The sequence below is a fragment of the Eriocheir sinensis genome, unplaced genomic scaffold, assembly GCF_024679095.1.
Source record: "Eriocheir sinensis breed Jianghai 21 unplaced genomic scaffold, ASM2467909v1 Scaffold859, whole genome shotgun sequence".
In the NCBI taxonomy this organism is placed as follows: Eukaryota; Metazoa; Arthropoda; class Malacostraca; order Decapoda; family Varunidae; genus Eriocheir; species Eriocheir sinensis.
In genome coordinates this window covers 63,080-87,633 of record NW_026112229.1, presented here as the reverse complement: position 1 = coordinate 87,633, position 24,554 = coordinate 63,080, and the positions used below count along the sequence as shown (strand labels likewise).

General features: G+C 47.3%; 1 protein-coding gene across 1 annotated transcript in view; it reads left to right on the top strand.

The window, feature by feature from the left end:
• LOC126994732 (ankyrin-1-like) overlaps positions 1-24,058 on the top strand; it is an 87,702-nt gene extending 63,644 nt beyond the window's left edge. The window contains exons 4-6 of the mRNA XM_050854018.1: positions 19,928-20,343; positions 20,628-20,750; positions 23,915-24,058. Of these exons, the coding sequence (XP_050709975.1) occupies positions 19,928-20,343; positions 20,628-20,750; positions 23,915-24,058 (683 nt within the window). The remainder of the gene's footprint in view (positions 1-19,927; positions 20,344-20,627; positions 20,751-23,914) is intronic.
• The last annotated feature ends 496 nt before the right edge of the window (positions 24,059-24,554 follow it).

The following is a 24,554-nucleotide window of genomic DNA, read 5'->3' as shown; positions in this document are numbered from 1 at the left end:
GTCTTCCTCGGCCAAAGGGATCTGCCAGTATCCACACAAGGCATCCACCGTCGTGAAGAATTTCGTCTTGGGATCCACACTGCGTATCGCGGCGAACGGTGTAGGCGATGGGTGGGCCGGACGGGATACCTGACCGTTCAGTTTGGACAGGTCTGTGGTGATCCGGACACCTCCTCCAGGCTTCGCGACGACGACCATCGGGTGGCACCAGGGGGATGGGTCATCGCCTACTGGAGTGATGATGCCTTGCGATACCATGGAGTCCAGCTCAGCCTTCACCGGATCCCGATACGCGAGAGGAATCAGCCGTGGAGTGTGTATCGCAAACGGCTGGGCGTCCCCTCTCAGGTGGATCCGCATAGGTGAACCTGACATCGGCTTCAGAGGTGCGTTCTGCAGGTCATCCTTCCGCACCAACACGTCCGAGTACTCTCGTAGAAAGTACTCCTTGGCAGCCGTCGGGGACGTGGTGCAGGAAAGTGGAAGTGGTGGAACTGCTTGAGGTGAAGTAGCTGCTACGTCAGGCTGCTCACAGTTCTGTGCACTCTCGTGGGACGTGGCATCCGTCGATTCCTTGATCCTGTTGACGGTGGATCGAGAGCCCTTGATCTGCTCCGGGAAGTCCCTTGGCACGATGCCCAGGTTCCGAAAGTGCTCCCAGGACAGCAGGGTGTGCTCAGGGAACCTTGCACGTCGATCCACCCCGTGCATGACAGCGTGCCATAGGTGAGCTCCGCTTGAAAGGAGCCCAAGGCTGCTGGCATCTCAGACCCGTCTGCGTTGTAGTACGTCAGTGAAGGGGGTGGCTCAAGGTCACGCTTGGAGAGGCCCAGAGTCTTGAGGTGCTGTGGACCTATCACCGTAGTGTCGGCTCCGGTGTCTGGTATCACCTCGATGCTCCTTGACATCCCACCGTGCGTGACGACAATACAGATAGTGGGAGAGGGGGTGGGCCTGTCACGTGTGGTTGACTGGACTCGTCTGACGTTGCCTCCCTGCCGCTTGCGAGTGCTAGGGTTCTCTGGAGGCGGTTCCGCTCGCACCACGTGGAAGGTAGAGCGGCTCTCCTTCCATGTTTTTGAAGGCTTGGACTTCGAGGGTTGCTGGTTCGTGGGCTTCAGAGACTTGCAAAGCTTCTCGAAGTGGCCGTAGCGGCCACAAGCTTTGCACTGGACATTCCTTGCTGGGCATTTCTCCGTGTGCGTCCAGTGTCCCGTCTTTCCACATCCACGGCACGATGCCTCGGTAGCAGGGCATCCCTTGGAGCCGTGCTGCTGTTTCCCACAGTTGCTACAAGAAGAGGTAGACATGGGTGCGACTGGACGTGCTTCTGCCTTGGATTGGTGGGTCACCTTCTTCCCCTTCTTGTACTGGGAAACTGCTCGTGCTGCTGGTGGAGCCCGTATGGCAGAGGCTGCCGACCTGGTGGCTTCATAGGACCGGCACAACGTTGTGACGTCTTGAAGTGTGGAGGAGGAGTCGTGTTATAGTAGGATATCAATGTATTATTATTATCTAATATCACCACGAATTAGGCATACAATTGTCAATGGAAAAACCCCACGACAGATAGATCACGCCACCTTATAGGAATGTCGTCCGTCAGTGTTTACCGTCTCAGTTTTGTATACTTAGCACTCCGATGGTGCGTGGAGGTCACCTTGACATACGTGACCAATTGTAACAATTATTTTCCAACCTGTAACTCGCCACTCCTTCACGAGAGTCCGACTGACACACAACGAGAGTCGCTCTCGCTCCGTCGCTTCTTGTACATAAAGGCTACGAATATAATTCGCCTTAAGGAAGCTGAAGTCTTAATCAACACCCTTTAAACGCCCCCCGACAAGCCCGTTACATTTGGTGGCAGCGGTGGGATTGAAGTATTTAAACCCGTGGTCTCAAGTTATAGCTATGGGTGTTGGGATTATCTTGTTGAACATTTGACTCTGAGGGGGAAGTACCAATATCAAGGTCCAAAGGTGAGGGAATTACTTTCAGACGATCACTGTGAACTTCTAGACTGACCCCACTATTCGACTCGAGAACCTCGAACCGATTTCCCCTGACATTCCGAACAACTCGGTAAGGACCCACAAATTTAGCCCCCAGTTTCGAACTCCTTTCCGCTTGCTTAATCATGACTGTGTCACCCTCTTTCAAATTTACCGGGACGGCCTGTTTGTGTTGTTTTGACATCATTTCAACCTTCGTAGCTTTTAACGTACACCTAACTTCTGAGTGTATCTTGGAAAACATATGCATCTGCTGTTGTGCGTACCTATCAATGTTGTAGAGAGGTTGTTGTGGGGTTGTAAGGAAGTCGTACGGAAGACGTTTCTCCACCCCATATAAGATGTAGTAGGGAGACTTCCCCGTAGAGTCGTTTACCGACGTATTTATGGAAGCGGCTATATGCGATAGCCAATCCTCCCAGTTATCGTGGAGATCGTTCACGATAGGCCTGAGGACCTGTAAGATTTTCCTATTAGCCCTCTCCGCCAACCCATTAGCAGCTGGGTGGTAAGCTGTGATGAAGGATTGCGTGATGTTAAATTGAGCGCATATTTCGCTCAATACTGAGTTCCTAAACTCGGTGCCATTGTCACTCAGAAGAATTCGAGGAGACGAATGTGGACACAACACGTGAGTCACGAGGGCATGGGCCACGCGTGTGGCTGTCTTGTCCTTGAGAGGCGCTAGAACTAGAAACCTAGAGAACTGGTCGACGCACACCAATAAGTAGCGCGAGCCATGTTGGCTCTGGGGGAGCTGTAGTAAGTCTATATTAACAACATCCCATGGCGCCTCTGGTACTGGGTATTGCAACATAGGTGCTGGCCTTTGACGGACCCCTTGTGCTTAGCACAAACGACGCAATGTGCGACATGTTGTCTACATCAACCCGTAATGTGGGCCAGTAGAATTTTCGTCTGGTGACAGATAGCGTCTTGTCTCTTCCTGGGTGACCCGCAATGGGTGTGTTATGGACCAGCTTAAGCGTCACGGGGACGTATATGTCTGGGATGACCAGTTGGTCTATAGGTACCGGTTTGGTTGGCCATGACCTACAAAGGAGGTTGTCCTCTGATAGGAAGAATTGTGAAAAGGGAACTGGCAATTCAGGAAGGTTTGATTCGTCTCCCGACTCGAGGGCATAAATTAACCTCTTCCACAGGGTGGTCTCGCTGAGCAGTGTGTAGCTCAGGTGAAGTGAAGTTGTGGATGACCTCTGGGGTGGTAATCGCGCCTATCGGAACATTCCGAGATAAGGCATCTGCGACCACATTTGTTTTCCCGGTGATGTATTTTATCTCCGGATTGTATGCTTGGATCGTTAAGAACCATCTTGCCAGACGACCGTGTAGGTTTTCCTTGAAAAGATCAGTTATGGCCGCGTGGTCCGTAAACACCACAATTTTGTACCCCATCACAATGTCACGAAAATGCTTCAGAGCCCACACAATGGCAAGAGCCTCTAGGTGGGTAACAGAATAGTTCTTTTCCGGAGCTGTAAGTACTCGACTGGCGAACGCTATCACATGCTTTTTGCCGGACATATCTGTTTGCATCAGCGCGGCTCCTACTCCACTAGCCGAAGCGTCGGTACAAAGCTGAAAGGGGTCCTTGAAATCCGGAAGACAAGGACCGGAGCCCGTGTAAGCGCTTTCTTTAAATCCTCAAAACTCGTTTGTTGAGCTGGGAGCCACTGAAATGGTACGTCTTTCTTTAAAAGATGGGTTAGGGGACTCGCGCGTGCTGCGAAGTCCTTAATGAAAGGCCTGTAATAACCTGCGACACCCAAGAAAGACCGTACCTTGTCCGCAGACGTTGGCTGAGGAACTCGGCAATAGCCTTTATTTTGTCGTCCACTGTATGGATGCCGAATTCGTCCACGACATGCCCCAAGAACTTGATCCGAGGCTTTAAAAATTCACATTTGGTGATTTTGAGCTTTAATCCGACTTCTTGAAGTCTGTGTAGGACTGCTTTTAGTGTTTCCATGTGAGCATGCACGTCTTTACTTGCTATGATGATGTCGTCTAAATACACATAGACAGAGTTGCCCAGCAAGTCACCAAAAATACTGTTCATTGTCCTTTGGAAGGTCAAGGGAGCTCCTTTGAGCCCGAACGGCATCCTCGTCCACTCATAGTGGCCATGAGGCGTGCTGAAAGCCGTTATTTCACGTGACTCGGGGGCCATGGGCAGTTGCCAGTAGCCACTGACCAGATCAAGACTCGTAAAGACTTTATTTCCTCTACCGAGACACATCAGAAGATCTCTAAGAACGGGAAGCGGAAAATGATCATCCACGGTCGCGGTGTTCACACGCCGGAAATCAATCACAGGACGATAAGAGCCGTCTTTCTTCGGAACCAGGAACAAGGGTGAAGTCCACGGGGAACTCGATTCTTTGATGACACCTTGTTCTAACATTTCAGAGATAAGTTGTTGCACCACCTCCCTCTGACTGTGGGGGAGCTTGTACGCATTGATATATACAGGATTTGTATTGGGTTTGAACTTAATGTGGTGTTCAGCACACTGCGTAACTCCAAGCGGCTCGCCTGGTAGAGCAAGTATGCTCCTCGTCCTGGACCCCGGTAAGGATGCCGTGCTTAATCCATGCTTCAACACACGCGTTGTTTTGGCCCTTGCAGACGTCAATTTCTTTCGAGAGGCTCTTCAGTCTAACGAAGAAATCTCCAAAGGACTCTCCTGTCGCCTGCTTGCAGCTGGTGAACGCCCGGCGTCGGAGTGCCTCATTGCTGGAGTCCCTGATGTGCCTTTGGAGAATATCGAGCACCTCGTCTACGGAAGAAGTGGAGTCTGGAGGTACCTGTAATGTGTGCTCCAGTACACTCTTGGTCTCCCGTGACAGACACATCCTTAACTGGATCAGCTGTTTGGGTTGGGGCATGCTGGGCAAGTCCACCATCGTCGCGTAGTCCGTCCACCGTTGTCTCCACTCCTTGAAGGTCTGGTACGTAACGTCAGTGGAGAGGGTAGGCGGGGGGTGAGCAGCTGCCTTGGGCGCTGACGGGGCTGCTGTGGAGCCAGGCGGCGCACCTTCCGTGGTGACGCCCGTCTGTTCCCCTGCCGAAGAGGTGTGGAGGTTTTGTGGGCCGACTAGTCTCGTTAACAGAGCCTCCCATCGCGAAGCGTCCTCCCGTCGTTGTTCTTCCCTCTCGGCCTAGACAGCAGCCTCCCATAGCGCAGCGTCCTCCCGTCGTTGTTTTTCCCTCTCGGCCTTGACAGCGGCCTCCTCCGCGATACGGCGAGCTGCTTTTTGTTCGCGCTCGGCCCGGGCCGCTTCATCTCTCTCCCTCATCCACATGAGAAGGGTGTGGAAATCCGTCTGTGGAGGTTGAGATGAAGCATCGTCTTGCAGCTTGGGTGGGTGTGAGTCTGTCGCCGACGCGTCTCCTGTGGCTGCAGGTGAAGGTGGAGTGTCCTTCTTCGAGTGTTTTCCACCACGCGTCATGTTGTCACCCAAAAGTTAGTGCAGTTGTGTGTGTGCAGGTAATATTTAGTGCGCATGCGGTGGCAACATCGTGTGTGGCGGTGGAGTGCAGCAGGGGGAGAGGGGATGGCAGCGGCTGCGGTGTGCGGCAGCGGCAGCGCGGGCGACAGCGACAGCCGACAGTGTCTGCCCAGACTCCGTGGTGAGCAAGGGTATGCAACACCGCGCTCCGAACTGCCCGGTACGGTCAAACTTTACCCCTCCTTGGTGTGTGATCAGCCGTCCCCAAACTACCCCACTACACTGTACACACCACAGCACTGCACACAACACTGAGTCACTGCACTGATGGCGTAGTAGGGGGCTTCTCGACGCGCTGAGTCCACAGTCCGCATGCCACTCCAGTCACGGCGTCCTCCACGTAGCTTCTGTCTCCTCTTGTCACTTCCACACGATCCACTGCGCCATGTGTGTTCTTGTCTCGTCGTCTGGATCCTTGCAGGTGTGGGGGAAGGGCACAGACACGAGGAACAACTGTAGGTCCTTTACTTGGAAAGTAAACAGAGGCAGAACAGAAGGTATCCGTACAGAGGGGAGGCGCCCGGCTAACTGGCGTGCCTCGGGCGGCGCGGAACTGAGTTGCCACTTAGGCACTAACTAAACGTACATTAACTGTCTGCTACACGTACATTGTAGACTTGACTATCCTACACTCCCTCCCCTCCTTCTCCTTCCTCTTCCTCCCCTCCTTCTCCTTCCTCTCCCTCCCCTCCTTCTCCTTTCTCTCTCTCTCTCCTCCTTCTCCTTCCTATCCCTAACCTCCTTCTCCTTCCTATTCCTCCCCTCCTTCTCCTTCCTCTCCCTCCTCTCCTTCTCCTTCCTCTCCCTCCTCACCTCCTTCCTCTCCTTCCCCTCCTTTTCCTTCCTCTCCCTCCCCTCCTTCTCCTTCCTCTCCCTCCCCTCCTTCTACTTCCTCTCCCTCCCCTCCTTCTCCTTCCTCTCCCTCCCCTCCTTCTCCTTCCTTTCCCTCCTCTCCTTCTCCTTCCTCTCCCTCCCCTCCTCCTTCCTCTCCCTCCCCTCCTTCTCCTTCCTCTCCCTCCCCTCCTTCTCCTTCCTCTCCCTCCCCTCCTTCTCCTTCCTCTCCCTCCCCTCCTTCTCCTTTCTCTCCCTCCCCTCCTTCTCCTTCCTCTCTCTCCCCTCCTTCCTCTCTCTCCCCTCCTCCTTCCTCTCCCTCCCCTCCTTCTCCTTCCTCTCTTTCCCCTCCTTCTCCTTCCTCTCCCTCCTAACCTTCTCCTTCCTCTCCCTCCCCTCCTTCTCCTTCCTCTCCCTCCCCACCTTCTCCTTCCTCTCCCTCCCCTCCTTCTCCTTTGTCTCCCTCCCCTCCTTCTCCTTCCTCTCCCTCCCCTCCTTCTCCTTCGTCTCCCTCCCCTCCTTCTCCTTCCTCTTCCTCCCCTCCTTCTCCTTCCTCTCCCTCCCCTCCTTCTTCTTCCTCTCCCTCCCCTCCTTCTCCTTCCTCTCCCTTCCCCCCTTCTCCTTCCTCTCTCTCCCCTCTTTCTCCTTCCTCTCCCTCCCCTCCTTCTCCTTCCTCTCCCTCCCCTCCTTCTCCTTCCTCTCCCTTCCCCCCTTCTCCTTTCCCTCCCTCCCCTCCTTCTCATTCCTCTCACTCCCCTCCTTCTCCTTTCTCTCCCTCCCCTCCTTCTCCTTCCTCTCCCTCCCCCCCTTCTCCTTCCTCTCCCTCCCCTCCTTCTCCTTTCTCCCTCCCCTCCTTCTCCTTCCTCTCCCTACCCTCCTTCTTCCTCTCCCTCCCCTCCTTCTCCTTCCTCTCTCTCCCCTCCTTCTCCTTCCTATCCCTCCTATTCTCCTTCCTCTCCTTCCCCTCCTTCTCCTTCCTCTCCCTCCCCTCCTTCTCCTTCCTCTCCCTCCCCTCCTTCTCCTTCCTCTCCCTTCCCTCCTTCTCCTTCCTCTCCCTCCCCTCCTTCTCCTTCCTCTCCCTCCCCTCCTTCTCATTCCTCTCCCTCCCCTCCTCCTTCCTCTCCCTCCCATTCTTCTCCTTCCTCTCCCTCCATTCCTTCTCCTTCCTCTCCCTCCCCTCCTTCTCTTTCCTCTTCCTCCCCTCCTTTTCCTTCCTCTCCCTCCCCTCCTTCTCTTTCCTCTCCCTCCCCTCCTTCTCCTTCCTCTCCCTCCCCTCCTTCTCCTTCCTCTCCCTCCCCTCCTTCTCCTTCCTCTCCCTCCCCTTCTTCTCCTTCTTTTCCCTCCCCTTCTTCTCCTTCCTCTCCCTCCCCTACTTTTCCTTCTTCTCCCTAACCTCCTTTTCCTTCCTCTCCCTCCCCTCCTTCTCCTTCCTCTCCCTCCTCTCCTTCTCCTTCCTCTCCCTCCCCTCCTCTTTCCTCTCCCTCTTTCCTGACCTCCTCAAAGGGACGGACGTTGACCTCGTTGCCCTACCGGCATCAAACCTTAACCTTGCTTTTCGCCTCGTCTGGTAAAACGACACTTGTTATTTTGTATGTAAATCGACTCCGTGTGTGTAAATCGACTCCGTGTGTTACATTTTAACGTCACAACTTTTGAAATCCGTTCATCCACGTTTTTAATTAACCGTTACTTAAATAGGCCCGTACGCCTTCTCAGAAATCGAACGACTAACTGTGCTTGTTTACTTGTCTTATTTAGCACCACTCAACCTAATTAATTAACGTCTAACTCAGTGCTGTGACGCGTCTAACTAGTGTTTGAAGTGTTGCGAGGATTATCTTACAGTGAGAGGACTTCCCTGCTGAGCTGAGCGGTTAAGTTATATATCGACTTTTTTGTGTTTCCTGTCTTTCCTCAGTAGGATTACAACTACACGACCTAACACAGCACCCAGTGAAAGACAGTGAGCTTCTTGTGTCTAACTAACGCAGAAGAACTGTCACTAACGTAGAAGTACAAAGCTTGACCCGTATACCAGCATACCTGTTTTGAAAAGGAGGAAAATTTCAATCCCCCAGAGAATTTTAATCCCAGAGGGAAAACACGTGTGGGCCCTCATAGACGCCATACCTCAAACTCTCCCGCGTGACTCGACCGATTTAAAGACGCCTCCCTCTAGGTGTTCATACAAAATTCATCTTAACTGTAAAGCTCACCGATATATCGTCTTGCAAAACTAAATAAAAAAAAAAGTAATCATGCCGTCCAACTATTTCAATTGCTGTAATTGTTCAAAGAAATATGCTGCGATTCACTACCAAACCAGCGACTCGATGTGTAGGTACTGTGTCTTAGACTTACGTATTCAGGCACTACAAACAACCAACGAGGATCTACAACGCTCCAATTATTTACTTTGGGACATTGTGACGGCACACCCTCAACTCTCTTCTTCTTCTTCTTCTTCTTCTTCTTCTTCTTCTTCTTCTTCTTTTCCTTCTTCGTCTTCTTTTTCTTCTTCTTCTTCGTCTTCTTCGTCTTCTTCTTCTCCCTCTTCACCCTCCACCACCAGCACCGCCATCACCCCCGCCTCCTCCCTTCCCTCCTCCACCTCATCACCACAGGCCGCCAACCCCCCCCTTTCTTCACCCTCCACCACCAGCACCGCCATCACCCCCGCCCCCTCCCCCACCCATCCCACCATCACCACCACCTACTCTTCCTCCTCCCCTTCCTCTTCCTCACTCTTCTCTTCCGCCCCTTCCTTCTCCTCCAACTCTGCCCCCTCCTCCACATTATCAACATCCTCCTCCTCTACTCCCCCAGCCAACCCCTTTCCTCTTCCTCCTCCTCCGCCTCTGCCGCCTCCTCCTTACATTTCTTCTCCCCCCTCCTCCACATCCTCCTCCTCTACTCCTCCCCAGTCAACCCCTACCGCCCCTTCCTCCTCCTCCGCCTCTGCCCCCTCCTCCACATCCTCAACATCCTCCTCCTCTACTCCTCCCCAGTCAACCCCTTCCTCCCCTTCCTCCTCCTCCGCCTCTGCCCCCTCCTCCACATCCTCAACATCCTCCTCCTCTGCTCCCATGCAGTCAACCCCTTCCGCCTCTTCCTCATCTTCCCTTGGCTCCCCCTTGTCCCTCTCCTCTACCAGCCCTCCTAACGCCTCCACGTCCAGTCGCCACCACACTCCCACTCCTCACTACTCATCCATTAGACGCCACAAGACCATTCTTCCTGCTGTGGTCTGCGTAGATCAGACACAGTTTCGGGGCACAGACAAGCTGATAATATCTGTTATACTTGTAGGGGACTCGCTGGTTAGAGGTCAATTAACGGAATTCTGCGGCAGGAATACAGAGACGCGGATGCGTTATTGTATTCCGGGAGCCAAACTGGACGACATTACTTCAGCTGTCGATGCTGTCACGGAACTCGCGAAGGAAGACACAGTTTATTTGATTCACGCGGGGGCAAATGACGTTCAGTCTACTCAAACTCAGGCCCTACTATCAAAATACCGTCAGGTCATTCGGCGCTACAAGACCAAGTCCCCTCACGTCATTGTCTCTGGAATTCTACCCAGAATCAGCGCTTACGCCAGCTTCAACAGCAAAGCGAGCAACATCAATACTAGTCTGAAGGAAATTTGTGACGACGAAGGCGTGGCGTTTACAAACGCCTGGCACCACTTCCTTGAGCGCCCATACTTGTTTTGGAACGATGGACTACATCTGATTTTTTTTTTTTTTTTTTTTTTACAGCAAAGGAGACAGCTCAAGGGCACAAAAAAGTAAACATTAATAAAAAAAAGCTCGCTCCTCGCTGCTCCTAAAAAGAATCCAAAGAGGTGGCCGAAAGATAGGTCAGTTTCGGGAGGAGAGGTCTCCTGATACCCTCCTCTTGAAAGAGTTCAAGTCGTAGGCAGGAGGAAATACAGATGAAGGAAGATTGTTCCAGAGTTTACCAGCGTGAGGGATGAAAGAGTGAAGATGCTGGTTAACTCTTGCATAAGGGGTCTGGACAGTATAGGGATGAGCATGAGTAGAAAGTCGAGTGCAGCGGGGCCACGGGAGGGGGGGAGGCATGCAGTTAGCAAGTTCAGAAGAGCAGTCAGCGTGGAAATATCGATAGAAGATAGAAAGAGAGGCAACATTGCGGCGGAATTTAAGAGGTAGAAGACTATCAGTATGAGGAGGAGGCTGATGAGAGCCTTTGCCTCCACTCTGTCCAGAAGAGCTGTGTGAGTGGAGCCCCCACATGAGATGCATACTCCATACGAGGGCGGACAAGGCCCCTGTATATGGACAGCAACTGTGCAGGAGAGAAGAACTGGCGGAGACGGTACAGAACGCCCAGCCTCGAGGAAGCTGATTTAGTAAGAGATGAGATATGAAGTTTCCAGTTGAGATTTTGAGTTAAGGATAGACCGAGGATGTTTAGTGTTGAGGAAGGTGATAGCTGGGTGTTGTCAAAGAATAGGGATAGTTGTTTGGAAGATTGTGTCGAGTGGATAGGTGGAGAAACTGTGTTTTTGAGGCGTTGAAGGACACCAGGTTCTTCTTGCCCCAATCGGAAATAATAGTAAGGTCTGAGGCTAAGCGTTCTGCAGGCTCCAGCCTTGAGTCGTTAAGTTCCTGAAGGGTGGGTCTTCTATTAAAAGAAGTTGAATAATGCAGAGTGGAATCATCGGCGTAGGAATGGATAGGACAGTTCGTTTTGGAAAGATCATCAATGAACAACAGAAAAAGAGTGGGAGATAGGACAGAACCCTGTGGGACACCACTGTTAATAGATTTAGGGGAAGAACAGTGACCGTCTACCACGGCAGAAATAGAACGGTCAGAAAGGACACTGGAGAGAAAGGTACAGAGAAGGATAGAAACCGTAGGAGGGTAGTTTAGAAAGCAAAGATTTGTGCCAGACCCTATCAAAGCTTTTGATATGTCCAGCGCAATAGCAAAAGTTTCACCGAAACGGCTAAGAGGATGACCAAGAGTCAGTTAAGAAGGCTAGGAGATCACCAGTAGAACGCCCTTGTGGAACCCATACTGGCGATCAGATAGAAGGTTAGAAGTGGAAGGTGCTTTTGAATCTTCCGGTTAAGGATTGATTCAAAGCTTTAGATAGACAAGAAAGTAAAGCAATAGGACGGTAGTTTGAGGGATTGGAGCAGTCACCTTCTTAGGTACAGGCTGTATGAAGGCATACTTCCAGCAAGAAGGAAAGGTAGATGTTGACAGGCAGAGGCGAAAGAGTTTGACCAGGCAGGGTGACAGCACGGAGGCACAGTTTTAAGGACAATAGGAGGCACTCCATCAGGTCCGTAAGCCTTCTGAGGATTGAGGCCAGAGGGCATAGAAAACATCATTTGAAGAATCTTTATAACAGGCATAAAGGAGTAAGAGGGATGATGAGTAGGAGGAATATGCCCAGAATCGTCCAGAGTGGAGTTTTTTGAGAGAAGAATGAGAGAAGAGTTCAGCCTTAGAGATGAGACGGCAGTGTTGCCGTCAGGACTGAGAGTGGAGGAAGATGAAAGTGAAGTTGGAGGAGATGTTTTGGCTAGATGCCAGAAGTCACGGGAAGAGTTAGAAAGCAAGGTTTTGACATTTTCTATTAATGAAAGAATTTTTGGTTAGTCGGAGAATAGATTTGGCACGATTTCGGGCAGAAATGTAAAGTTCATAATTAGCATTAGTTTGAAGGCTCTGGTATCTTTTGTGAGCTACCTCTCTATCATTGACAGCACGAGAACAAGCGTGATTAAACCAAGGCTTTTTAGCGTGAGGAGTAGAGAAAGAACGAGGAATGTATGCCTCCATTCCAGAGACAATCACCTCTGTGATGCGCTGAGCACACACAGAGGGGTCTCTATCCTGGAAGCAATAATCATTCCACGGGAAATCGAAGAAGTACATCCTCAGGTCGTCCCACCGAGCTGAAGCAAAATGCCAGAAGCATCGCCTCTTCGGTGGGTCCAGAGGGTGTACAGGAGCGATAGGAAAGGATGCAGAAATAAGATTGTGATCGGAGGAGCCCAACAGAGAGAACAGTTTGACAGAATAAGCAGAAGGGTTTGAGGTAAGGAAGAGGTCTAGAATGTTGGGCCGAACTCTAAGACGGTCAGGAATACGTGTAGGGTGCTGGACCAACTGCTCAAGGTCGTTGAGGATAGCAAAGTTGTAGGCTTGTTCACCAGGATGGTCAGTGAAAGAGGATGAAAGCCGAAGCTGGTGGTGAACATTGAAATCTCCAAGGATGGAGATTTCAGCGAAGGGAGAGTGGGTCAAGATGTGCTCCACTTTAGAATTCAAATAGTCAAAGAATTTTACATAGTTGGTAGAGTTAGGTGAGAGATAAACAGCACAGATGTATTTAGTAATAGAATGACAGTGAAGTCTTAACCAGATGGTGGAAAATTCAGAAGAGTCAAGGTCGTGGGCACGAGTGCAAGTGATGTCGTTGCGCACGTAGGCGCAACATCCAGCTTTGGATTGAAATTTAGGATAGAGATAGTAGGAGGGAACAGAGTAGAGATTGCTGTCAGTAGCCTCAGAAACCTGTGTTTCGGTAAGGAAGAGAATGAGGTTGGATCGCCGCGTTTCGGGAGGCTTCTGGACGAGGCAGTGAAAAGCTTTTCGAAAAGACTTTCAAAAAACGGCGGGCGAGGACGGGGCAAAGGCAGCCCTTGATCAACCAACCCGTAGCGTCAGTGCGACTTACAAGAAACTGTGTAACTAACCACGCCTCCGACAAGCGAACTGGTACAACTCGTCACGGCCACATTTCTATCATGTACACAAATGCACGTAGTTTAATACCCAAAAAGGACGAAATTAGGGCGTATATTGCAACAGAGAAACCAGATGTGGTAGCCATCACAGAGACTTGGGCCAACTCTACCCATCTAGAATCCGAAATGTCATTCCCTGGGTACGAAAGCTTCCACAAAAGTCGAAAGCACAAGAAAGGAGGAGGAGGAGTTTGCTACGTAAAAAGTACACTTCCTGCCATAAAAATAGACAAACAGGACGCAGAGAAATACGATTCTGTTTATGTGGAAATAACCGCAAATAACAAGAAACTAACACTTGCAACCGTATACAGGCCCCCGAAACAACAGGCAACCGATGACACTGCCCTCTACGAAGAGATTCACTCTCTAACACAAAGCAAGGAAGCAATTATAATTGGGGACTTTAATTGCCCTAACATTGACTGGGGACTGATGACTGGAGATCAAGAGGGTAACAGGCTTTTAGAAATGGTGGAGGATTCGTTCCTCACATCTGCTGGATCTGGTATTAGTAAGCGACCCCGACCTCATTCGCGACCGTACAGTTCGTGAGAAACTTAATGGGTGCGATCACCACTTAATCCGTTTTAATATCAACATATGTCACAAGCTCGTAGATAATCCATCAGTGATACCAGATTACAAAAAAGGAAATTTCAACTTAGCCCGTGCACTGCTTCCCCCTACGACCTGGGACCAACTTGGCATCACCGACAATACAATCGACAACGCGTGGAACGTCTTCAAAGATAAGCTGTTGCAAGTAGAGAAGGCTACAGCGCCTACGAAATCCAGGCGAGTAAATGGGGCCGTAGAGCCACCGTGGATGACCAGAGAAATAAAAAGGGCAGTAAACCTAAAAAAAAGGAATTATAATTTGATGAAAGAGAATGCTACGGCCGAAGCCAGCACACAGTACCACAACAGCCTCAGAGCTTGTCGCAGCCTTATTCGGAGTAGCAAACGCAACTATGAAAAGCAAATAGCGCGCGAAATCAAAACTAACTCCAAGAAATTCTTCACGTACATAAGATCGAAAAAGAAAGTAAAATCCAATATTGGTCCCCTGACAGACGAGACTGGATATGTAACTCAGGACAGTAAACAGATGGCCAGAATCCTCAACAGTAACTTCGCATCCGTATTCACAGTCGAGGACATCGAACCCATTCCCGAGAGCCCTGCCCCGCCGAGTGTGATCACGCCGCTGGAAATTGACTCAGTATGCGACCAAGAAGTAAAAAAAGTACTTGGACAAACTCGACACGAACAAGTCAACGGGACCCGACAGTTTGTCCCCGCGGTTATTAACCCATAAGCGTCGGGCTAGAGGACTATTGTCGTCCTCGCACCGCGCGGGCGGTGCTGATAGATTTTGTAAAATAGGTGTCTTTCATCAATGCCCCGTGTGGCAATTTCAAACGAAAACATAATAATTTATATTGTTTTTTCATCTCCAATCCTTCCTCTCCACGATTAAATAAATTTGAAGTGTCTACGTCACAGCACGGCATAGATATGATGTTGGGAAGAGGTGCTATTTTTGGCCAAGCCGTGCGCGTGTGATGGCGGGAACTCCCGCCACCCGACGCTTTCCGCCCGAGCGGGAATTCCCGTCACCCGACGCACACGGGTTAAAAGAGCTTAAACAATAAATACTTCAACCACTCACTACCATATTCAACCGGTCAGTTCAACTAAACAAGGTCCCGGAAGACTGGAAGATGGCGAACGTAACACCGATTTTCAAAAAAGGAGACAAAAGCGTTGCATTAAACTACAGGCCCATAAGTTTGACATCAGTGGCAGGAAAAATACTCGAAAAGATTATTAGAGATAAACTTGTTAAGTTTCTAGAAAACAATAATGTAATCTCCGACACCCAGCATGGCTTCAGAAACAAGCGCTCCTGCCTAACGAATTTATTAGACTTCTTCCAAGGTATATAAAAGAACTGGGATGCCCACATCCCCAGTGATGTTATATACCTGGACTTTCAGAAAGCCTTCGACAAGGTACCGCACGAGCGACTCCTTAAGAAACTGCACTCGGCGGGCATCGGAGCCAATCTGATCGCGTGGATAAGAGATTGGCTCACAGACAGAAAACAACGAGTACTACTCAACGGACAGCCTTCCGATTGGCTACCAGTCACTAGTGGAGTGCCTCAAGGATCAGTGCTGGGACCCATCCTCTTTATCATATATATCAATGACATAGAATCAGGACTGAAATCCACAATATCGAAATTTGCAGATGACACCAAGGTGGGTGGAGATGCCCTCACAAAGACCGACTGCAAAATCATTCAGAAAGACCTCAATCACATTATCGAATGGTCGGAAAAATGGCAAATGTCTTTTAATGTTGACAAATGCAAAGTCATGCACATTGGGTCCCGAAATAGCAACCACACATACATCATGAATGGGAGACCTCTGCAAGCGATGCAGGAGGAAAAGGATCTTGGAGTCACTATCAGCAGTGAACTGAAACACGCGAATCACTGTAAAAAAGCATACAACAAGGCCAACATTATGCTCGGGTTCATAGCGAGGAACTTCGAGTGTAAAACACCAGACGTGATGCTATCCTTGTATAATTCCATGGTAAGACCGCACCTCGAGTATGCAGTGCAGTTCTGGTCTCCCAATTACAGAAAGGACATTGCTTTACTGGAAAGGATTCAACGACGCGCCACAAAGATGATTCCAACCTTCAGGGCTCAACCGTACGAGGAACGACTCAAGCGACTCAATCTCTTTACATTGGAGAAAAGACACCTACGAGGGGATATGATTCAAGTCTTCAAGTATCTAAAAAAGTTCAATAACGTCGATTACTCCAAATTCTTTGAACTGCAAACCATCTCAAGAACTAGAAATAACGGTTTACCCATTCAGTCGAGTCGATGTAACACAGACATTGGAAGGAGTTTCTTTTCAAACCGAGTCATCCGCCACTGGAACAATCTTCCCTCAGAAGTAGTAAATGCGTATACCATCAACTCCTTCAAATATAGAATCGACCGTCATTTCGCTGCGTCAGGAGTAAACTGAATAACGAGGGGCTTCCATCTGCTCCTCAATATCGAGGAGCTTTCATCTGCTCACCAAGCCCCATGTGGCGGTCGAGCAGATTAAATCACCCAAGCGGGCGACCTCGTAATGAGCCAATAGGCTTTCTGTTGCCTGCATTTCCATAGTTCCATGTTTCCATGTTTCCTCTCCCTCCCCTCCTTCTCCTTCTTCTCCCTCCCCTCCTTCTCCTTCCTCTCCCTCCCATCCTTCTCCTTCCCCTCCCTCCCCTCCTTCTCCATCCTCTCCCTCCCCTCCTTCTCCTTCCTCTCCCTCCCCTCCTTTTCCTTCCTCTCCCTCCCCTCCTTCTCCTTCCACTTCCTCCCCTCCTTCTCGTTACTCTCCCTCCCCTCCTTCTCCTTCTTCTCCCTTCCCCCCTTCTCCTTCCTCTCCCTCCCCTCCTTCTCCTTCCTCTCTCTCCCCTCCTTCTCCATCCTCTCCCTCCCATCCTTATCCTTCCTTATGCCTCCCCTCTTTCTCCTTCCTCTCCCTCCTCCTTCTCCTTCCTCTCCTCCTCTCCTTCTCCTTCCTCTCTCCCCTCCTCTCTCCTCTCCCTCCCCTCCTTCTCCTTCCTCTCCCTCCTTCTCCTTCCTCCCTCCCCTTCTCCTTCCTCTTCCTCCCCTCCTTCTCTCCCTCCTCTCCTTCTCCTTCCTCTCCTTCCCCTCCTTCTCCTTCCTCTCCCTCCCCTCCTTCTCCTTCCTCTCACTCCTCTCCTTCTCCTTCCTCTCACTCCTCTCCTTCTCCTTCCTCTCCCTCCCCTCCTTCTCCTTCCTCTCCCTCCTCTCCTTCTCCTTCCTCTCACTCCTCTCCTTCTCCTTCCTCTCCCTCCCCTCCTTCTCCTTCCTCTCCCTCCCCTCCTTCTCCTTTCTCTCACTCCTCTCCTTCTCCTTCCTCTCCCTCCCCTCCTTCTCCTTCCTCTCCCTCCCCTCCTTCTCCTTCTTCTCCCTCCTCTCCTCCTTCCTCTCACTCCCCTCCTTCTCCTTCCTCTCCCTCCGCTCCTTCTCCTTCCTCTCCCTCCCCTCCTTCTCCTGCCTCTCCCTCCCCTCCTTCTCCTTCCTCTCCCTCCCCTCCTTCTCCTTCCTCTCCCTCCCCTCCTCCTTCCTCTCCATCCCCTTCTTCTCCCTCCTCTCCCTCCCCTCCTCCTTCTCCCTCCCCTCCTTCTCCTTCCTCTCCCTCCCCTCCTTCTCCTTCCTCTCCCTCCCCTCCTTCTTCCTCGCCCACCCTCCTTCTCCTTCCTCCCTCCCTCCTCCTTCCTCTCCCTCCCCTCCTTCTCCTTCCTCTCCCTCCCCTCCTTCTCCTTTCTCTCCCTCCCCTCCTCCTTCCTCTCCCTCCTATATTTTTTCTTCCTCTCCCTCCCCTCCTTCCTCCCTCCCCTCATCCTTTCTCCCTCCCCTCCTTCTCCTTCCTCTCCCTCCTCTCCTTCTCCTTCCTCTCCCTCCCATCCTTCTCCTTCCTCTCCCTCCCCTCCTTCTCCTTCCTCTCCCTCCTTTCCTTCTTCTTCCTCTCCTTCCCCTCATTCTCCTTCCACTCCCTCCCCTCCTTCTCCTTCCTCTCCCTCCTTCTCCTTCCTCCTTCTCCTTCCTCTCCCTCCCCTCCTTCTCCTTCCTCTCCTCCTCTCCTTCTCCTTCCTCTCCCTCCCTCCTTCTCCTTCCTCCTCCCTCCTTCTCCTTCCTCTCCCTCCTCTCCTTCTCCTTCCTCTCCCTCCTCTCCTTCTCCTTCCTCTCACTCCCCTCCTTCTCCTTCATCTTCCTCCCCTCCTTCTCCTTCCTCTCCTCCCTCCTTCTCCTTCCTCTCCCCTCCTTCTCCTTCCTCTCCCTCCCCTCCTTCTCCTTTCTCTCCCTCCTCTCCTTCCTCTCCTCCTCCTCCTTCCTCTCCCTCCTCCTTCTCCTTCCTCTCCTCCCCTCTTTCTCCTTCCTCTCCCTCCTCCTTCTCCTTCTCTCCCTCCCCTCCTTCTCCTTCCTCTCCCTCCTCCTTCTCCTTCCTCTCCTCCTCTCCATCTCCTTCCTCTCCTCCCTCCTTCTCCTTCCTCTCCCTCCTCCTTCTCTTTCCTCTCCCTCCCTCCTTCTCCTTCCTCTCCCACCCCTACTTCTCCTTCCTCCTCCCCTCCTCCTTCCTCTCCCTCCCCTCCTTCTTCTTCCTCCCCTCCTTCTCCTTCCTCTCCCTCCACTCATTCTCCTTCCTCTCCCTCCCCTCCTTCTCCTTCCTCTCCCTCCCTTCCTTCTCCTTCCTCTAACTTCTCTCCTTCTTCTTCCTCTCCCTCGACTCCTTCTCCTTACTCTCACTCCCCTCCTTTTCCTTCCTCTCCCTCCCCTCCTTCTCCTTCCACTATCTCCCCGCCTCCGTCCTTTCCCTCCCCTCCTTCTACTTCCTCTTCCCTCCTTCTCCTTCCTCTCCCTCCCCTCCTTCTCCTTCCTCTCACTCCTCTCCTTCTCCTTCCTCTCCCTCCCCTCCTCCTTACTCTCACTCCCCTCCTTCTCTTACCTCTCCTTCCATTACTGCACTCTACGGGCATTGGAGCCAATCTGATCGCGTGGATTAGTGATTGGATCAGTGACAGAAAACAACGAGTACTACTCAACGGACAGCCTTCCGATTGGCTTCCAGTCACTAGTGGAGTGCCTCAAGGGTCAGTGCCGGGACCCATCCACTTTATCATATATATCAGTGACCTAGAATCAGGATTGAAATCCACAATATCAAAATTTGCAGATGACACCAAGGTGGGTGGAGAAGCCTTCACAAAGACCGACTGCGTAATCATTCAGAAAGACCTCAATCACGTTATCGGAAAAAAGGCAAATATCTTTTAATGTTGACAATGGCAAAGTCATGCACATTGGGTCCCAAAATAGTAACCACACATACATCATGAATGGGAGACCTCTGCAGGCAATGCAGGAGGACACTGATCTTGGAGTCACTTTCAGCAGTGACCTGAAACACGCGAATCATTGTAAAAAAGCATACAACAAAGCCAACACTATGCTTGGGCTCACAGCGAGGACCTTCGAGTGTAAAGCATCAGACCTGATGCTATCCTTGTATACTTCCATGGTAAGACTGCACCTCGATAATGCAGTACAGTTCTGGTCTCCTAATTACAGAAAGGACATTGCTTTACTGGAAAGGATTCAACGACGTGCCACATAGATGATTCAAACCTTCAGGGCTCACCCGTACGAGGAACGACTCAAACCACTCCATATCTTTACATTGGAGAAAAGAGGCCTACGAGGGGATATGATTCAAGTCTTCAAGTATCTGAAAAAATTTCAGTAACGTCGATTACTCCAAATTCTTTGAACTGCAAACCAACACAAGAAATATAAATAACGGCTTACCCATTCAGTCGAGTCGATGTAACACAGATATTGGAAGGACATTCTTTTCAAACCTACTCATCCGCCACTGGAACAATCTTCCCTCAGAAGTAGTAAATGCGAATACCATCAACTCCTTCATATATAGAATTGACAGTCATTTCGTTGCGTCGGGAGTAAATTGAATAACGAGGTGCTTTCATCTGCTCCTCAATATCGAGGTGCTTTCATCTGCTCCTCAGGCCCCAAGTGGCGGTCGAGCAGATTAAATCACCAAAGCGGGCAACCTCGTAATGAGCCAATAGGCACTCTGTTATCTGCATTTCCATGTTTTCATGTTTCCCCCACACAGGATGGACAGCCCTCCACTGGGCTGCAGTAGATGATAGAGCTGAGTGTGTGTCTACCCTCCTCCCGGTCACGCCGCCCACCCCCGAGCTGCTGAAGGCCGCCGACGGACACACCCCGGTGCACCTCGCCAGCTTTTATGGCCACGAGGCTGTGCTGAAGGCCCTGGAGGGGGCTGGCTGGCCTCTTTACGCAATGGACGGCGATGGCCTGACACCCCTGCACTGGGCTGTGAGGGCAAGGAGTCTGGACGTGGTCAAGTACCTGCTGGATAAGGACACGGCGCCCAGTACGGGGGCCGATGATGACCTCACGCCGCTGGACTTGGCTAAGAGGAAGGGTAAAGACCTAGCAGCGAGGTGGCTGACAAGGAGGAGCGGCGCGGTGCACGGGGACGCCGCCTACAGCATGCTGCCTGAGGTGGGTTTTGGCACGCTGTTAGCATCTATCTCGCTATCGATCTGTCTGTCTCTACCATGTCTTTCAATGTACCGCCTTTTTTCTTCTCTCTCTCTCTCTCTCTCTCTCTCTCTCTCTCTCTCTCTCTCTCTCTCTCTCTCTCTCTCTCTCTCTCTCTCTCTCTCTCTCTCTCTCTCTCTCTCTCTCTCTCTCTCTCTCTCTCTCTCTCTCTCTCTCTCTCTCTCTCTCTCTCCCCCCCGGCCAGTCTCAATTGGTGGTAAAGACAGTGTCGCCTGTCTTTGCAGGTCACGTCCAGTGCCGGGGCAAACGCTGCGGCAGGTGACGACACGCTGCGGCCAGAGGACGTGAGGAAACTGCTTGGCTTCAGGGAATGGCTGATAGACAAATGGAACATCTTCAACAGGGAGGTAGGAAATGTTAACAATCATATCAATCATATATGTCGATGCTTTTTGGTTATTTTTCATTTTAATTATTATTATTATTATTATTATTATTATTATTATTATTATTATTATTATTATTATTATTATTATTATTATTATTATTATTATTATTATTATTATTATTATTATTATTATTATTATTATTATTATTATTATTATTATTATTATTATTATTATTATTATTATTATTATTATTATTATTATTATTATTATTATTATTATTATTATTATTATTATTATTATTATTATTATTATTATTATTATTATTATTATTATTATTATTATTATTATTATTATTATTATTATTATTATTATTATTATTATTATTATTATTATTATTATTATTATTATTATTATTATTATTATTATTATTATTATTATTATTATTATTATTATTATTATTATTATTATTATTATTATTATTATTATTATTATTATTATTATTATTATTATTATTATTATTATTATTATTATTATTATTATTATTATTATTATTATTATTATTATTATTATTATTATTATTATTATTATTATTATTATTATTATTATTATTATTATTATTATTATTATTATTATTATTATTATTATTATTATTATTATTATTATTATTATTATTATTATTATTATTATTATTATTATTATTATTATTATTATTATTATTATTATTATTATTATTATTATTATTATTATTATTATTATTATTATTATTATTATTATTATTATTATTATTATTATTATTATTATTATTATTATTATTATTATTATTATTATTATTATTATTATTATTATTATTATTATTATTATTATTATTATTATTATTATTATTATTATTATTATTATTATTATTATTATTATTATTATTATTATTATTATTATTATTATTATTATTATTATTATTATTATTATTATTATTATTATTATTATTATTATTATTATTATTATTATTATTATTATTATTATTATTATTATTATTATTATTATTATTATTATTATTATTATTATTATTATTATTATTATTATTATTATTATTAATATTATTTTTATTTTTATTTTTATTTTTATTATTAATATTATTATTATTATTATTATTATTATTATTATTATTATTATTATTATTATTATTATTATTATATTATTATTATTATTATTATTATTATTATTATTATTATTATTATTATTATTATTATTATTATTATTATTATTGTTATTAACATCATTATTGTTATTATTATTATTATTATTATTATTATTATTATTATTATTATTATTATTATTATTATTATTATTATTATTATTATTATTATTATAAGTGTTTATATTCTTATTATTAGTGTTTTTGTTGTCATAGTTTTCATCAATATATCATTATTATTATTATTAATATCATTTTTATTATTATTATTATTATTATTATTATTATTATTATTATTATTATTATTATTATTATTATTATTATTATTATTATTATTATTATTATTATTATTATTATTATTATCATTATTATTATTATTATTAATATCATTACTGTTATTAACATCATCATTATTATTATTATTATTATTATTATTATTATTATTATTATTATTATTATTATTATTATTATTATTATTATTATTATTATTATTATTATTATTATTATTATTATTATTATTATTATTATTATTATTATTATTATTATTATTATTATTATTATTATTATTATTATTATTATTATTATTATTATTATTATTATTATTATTATTATTATTATTATTGTTATTATTGTAAGGACATCTTCGACAAGTTGAGTGCAGGAGGAGGGAGGAAGCACGGGTGTGTTTGAGATGAGTTCATTCCCGAGACTGAGATGGCTTTTTTTTAGACAGAGAGAAGAGGGGGAAGAATTAGAAGAGGGTGGGTGATGAAGGTAAAGAGAGAAGTAAAGAAGGAGTAGGAGGGAGAAGAGAAGGCGGGAAGTCCAGCTATCTGGGGCTTTTTATGACACTTTTAGGCTTACAATCAGTTCATGAAGCTGAAGTTTGGTTGATACATTGTTTGGCACGTAGTCGACGTTATGTTCACAACAAGTTCTTACATGTTTGATTTCGGAGGAGTCACGATTGTGTTTACATTTGTGTTTTTGGGTGTAACGTGTAGTTGTGGTGTTTGCGTATAGCTAGCTAGCCGAGTGTGGATGCAGTGATTCTGAATTTGCTTCTTTGGAGTGGATCAGATTCAATGGAGTAGCGGTGCTGGCATGGAGTTTATTGCGGCAAGGCTGCTTGGGAAGGCTCTGTTGTACCTGAGTATGTTGTTCGCGTTGTCAGTGAGGGTGTTGAAGTGGTGTATGTTGAGCAGGGCAAGTATTTGCCATATTTTTGTGGCTCTGTTGTGTATAGGCATGTTGAGAGGTAGAGTGTTTGTTTCTATGTGGATTTGCTCTGTGGTCGTGGCGTATGGGGGATATTGGTTGGTGGCAAAACGTAAGGCTGTGTTCTGGACCCTCTGGAGTTTAGCGAGTTGAGTGTTACTGAATGTGTGTGTTGGTATGGAAGGGTAATCAAGGATGGCAGGATAAGTGTTTTTACAAGGTGGGTTTTTATGTTTGTGCATGGGCATCAGCTTAAATCTGTATAGTTTTGACGTACTGGCATACTGGACTCTATTCTGGACATGTTTATATAAACCATTTGTGGAGATGTGGAGACCCAGGATTTTGCCCGTTTGTTGCGTGTGGTGTGTGTCATTTGCAGTAATCAGTTGTTCATTGGTATAGGGAACCGAGCTTCATGACAGTGAATTTGTTGGTGTCGGTTTGTATTCGCTATCTCGACTCATGGGAGTTAAGGGAGTCAATCTCCCGGGATGTTGAGAGTTTAGCCACCTGAATTGACCTCCCTGGATAGCCGACGATTTGAGTGACATCGTCGGCGTATGAGATGATGGTGCTTCTGAGTGGGGGAGGGGTATGTCTGGTGTAGAGTGAATCGCGTCGGGGAGAGCACACTGCCCTGAGGGACACCGCAGCTCAGGTCAAAGCTGTCACCGAGGTAGTTTCCAAGTCTTATTCTCGCCGACCTATCATCTAGAAAGTCGCATATGAGCTTCTCGAGAATGATAGGAAGTCCGAGGTGTAAGATTCTTAGGTGCCAGACTTTGTCGAAGGATTTGGTGATGTCTCTCAGGACGAGATGGCACTGTCCCCCGTCAGCTTTCTGTTGGGCGACAGTCTTGGTCACAAGAGCAAGGGCGTGCGTGGTTCCCTTGCCTGGGCGAAACCCAAACTGTAAGTCTTTGTCGATGTTGGAGTCTTCAAGGAATGTCCTGAGTCGGTGGTCAAGAATTCACTCAAATATCTTCCCCGGCTCTTCAAAGGGGGATATTGGCCTGTAGTTAGCGGGGTAGTGAGGTTTTTTACCAACTTTTGGTATTAGCTTCAACGTGGCCTTCTTGAACTTGTCGGGGAAGTAGCCTGCTGAAAGGGCGGCATTGAGAGTCTCTGTTTAAGTATGCAATGGCTTCAAGGGGAGGTGTCTTAAGATGGTTTTATTTATGCCACTTTGTCCTGGGCATGTCTTTTTCATGCCTTTGATTGTGGAAAGGATGTGTTCGGATGTAATTTCAGAAGTGAGGAAGTAGTTGTCAGAATTAGTCTGCTGGGGACTGCATTGACGTGAGGGGAGAGTCTATGGAGATTATTGGCGAGAAAGTCATGTACTTCAGTCTCCGTCTCTTCGTCGTCCCAGTCTTCGTCCGCGTCACTGAAAACGTCTTGCCAGTGATTTC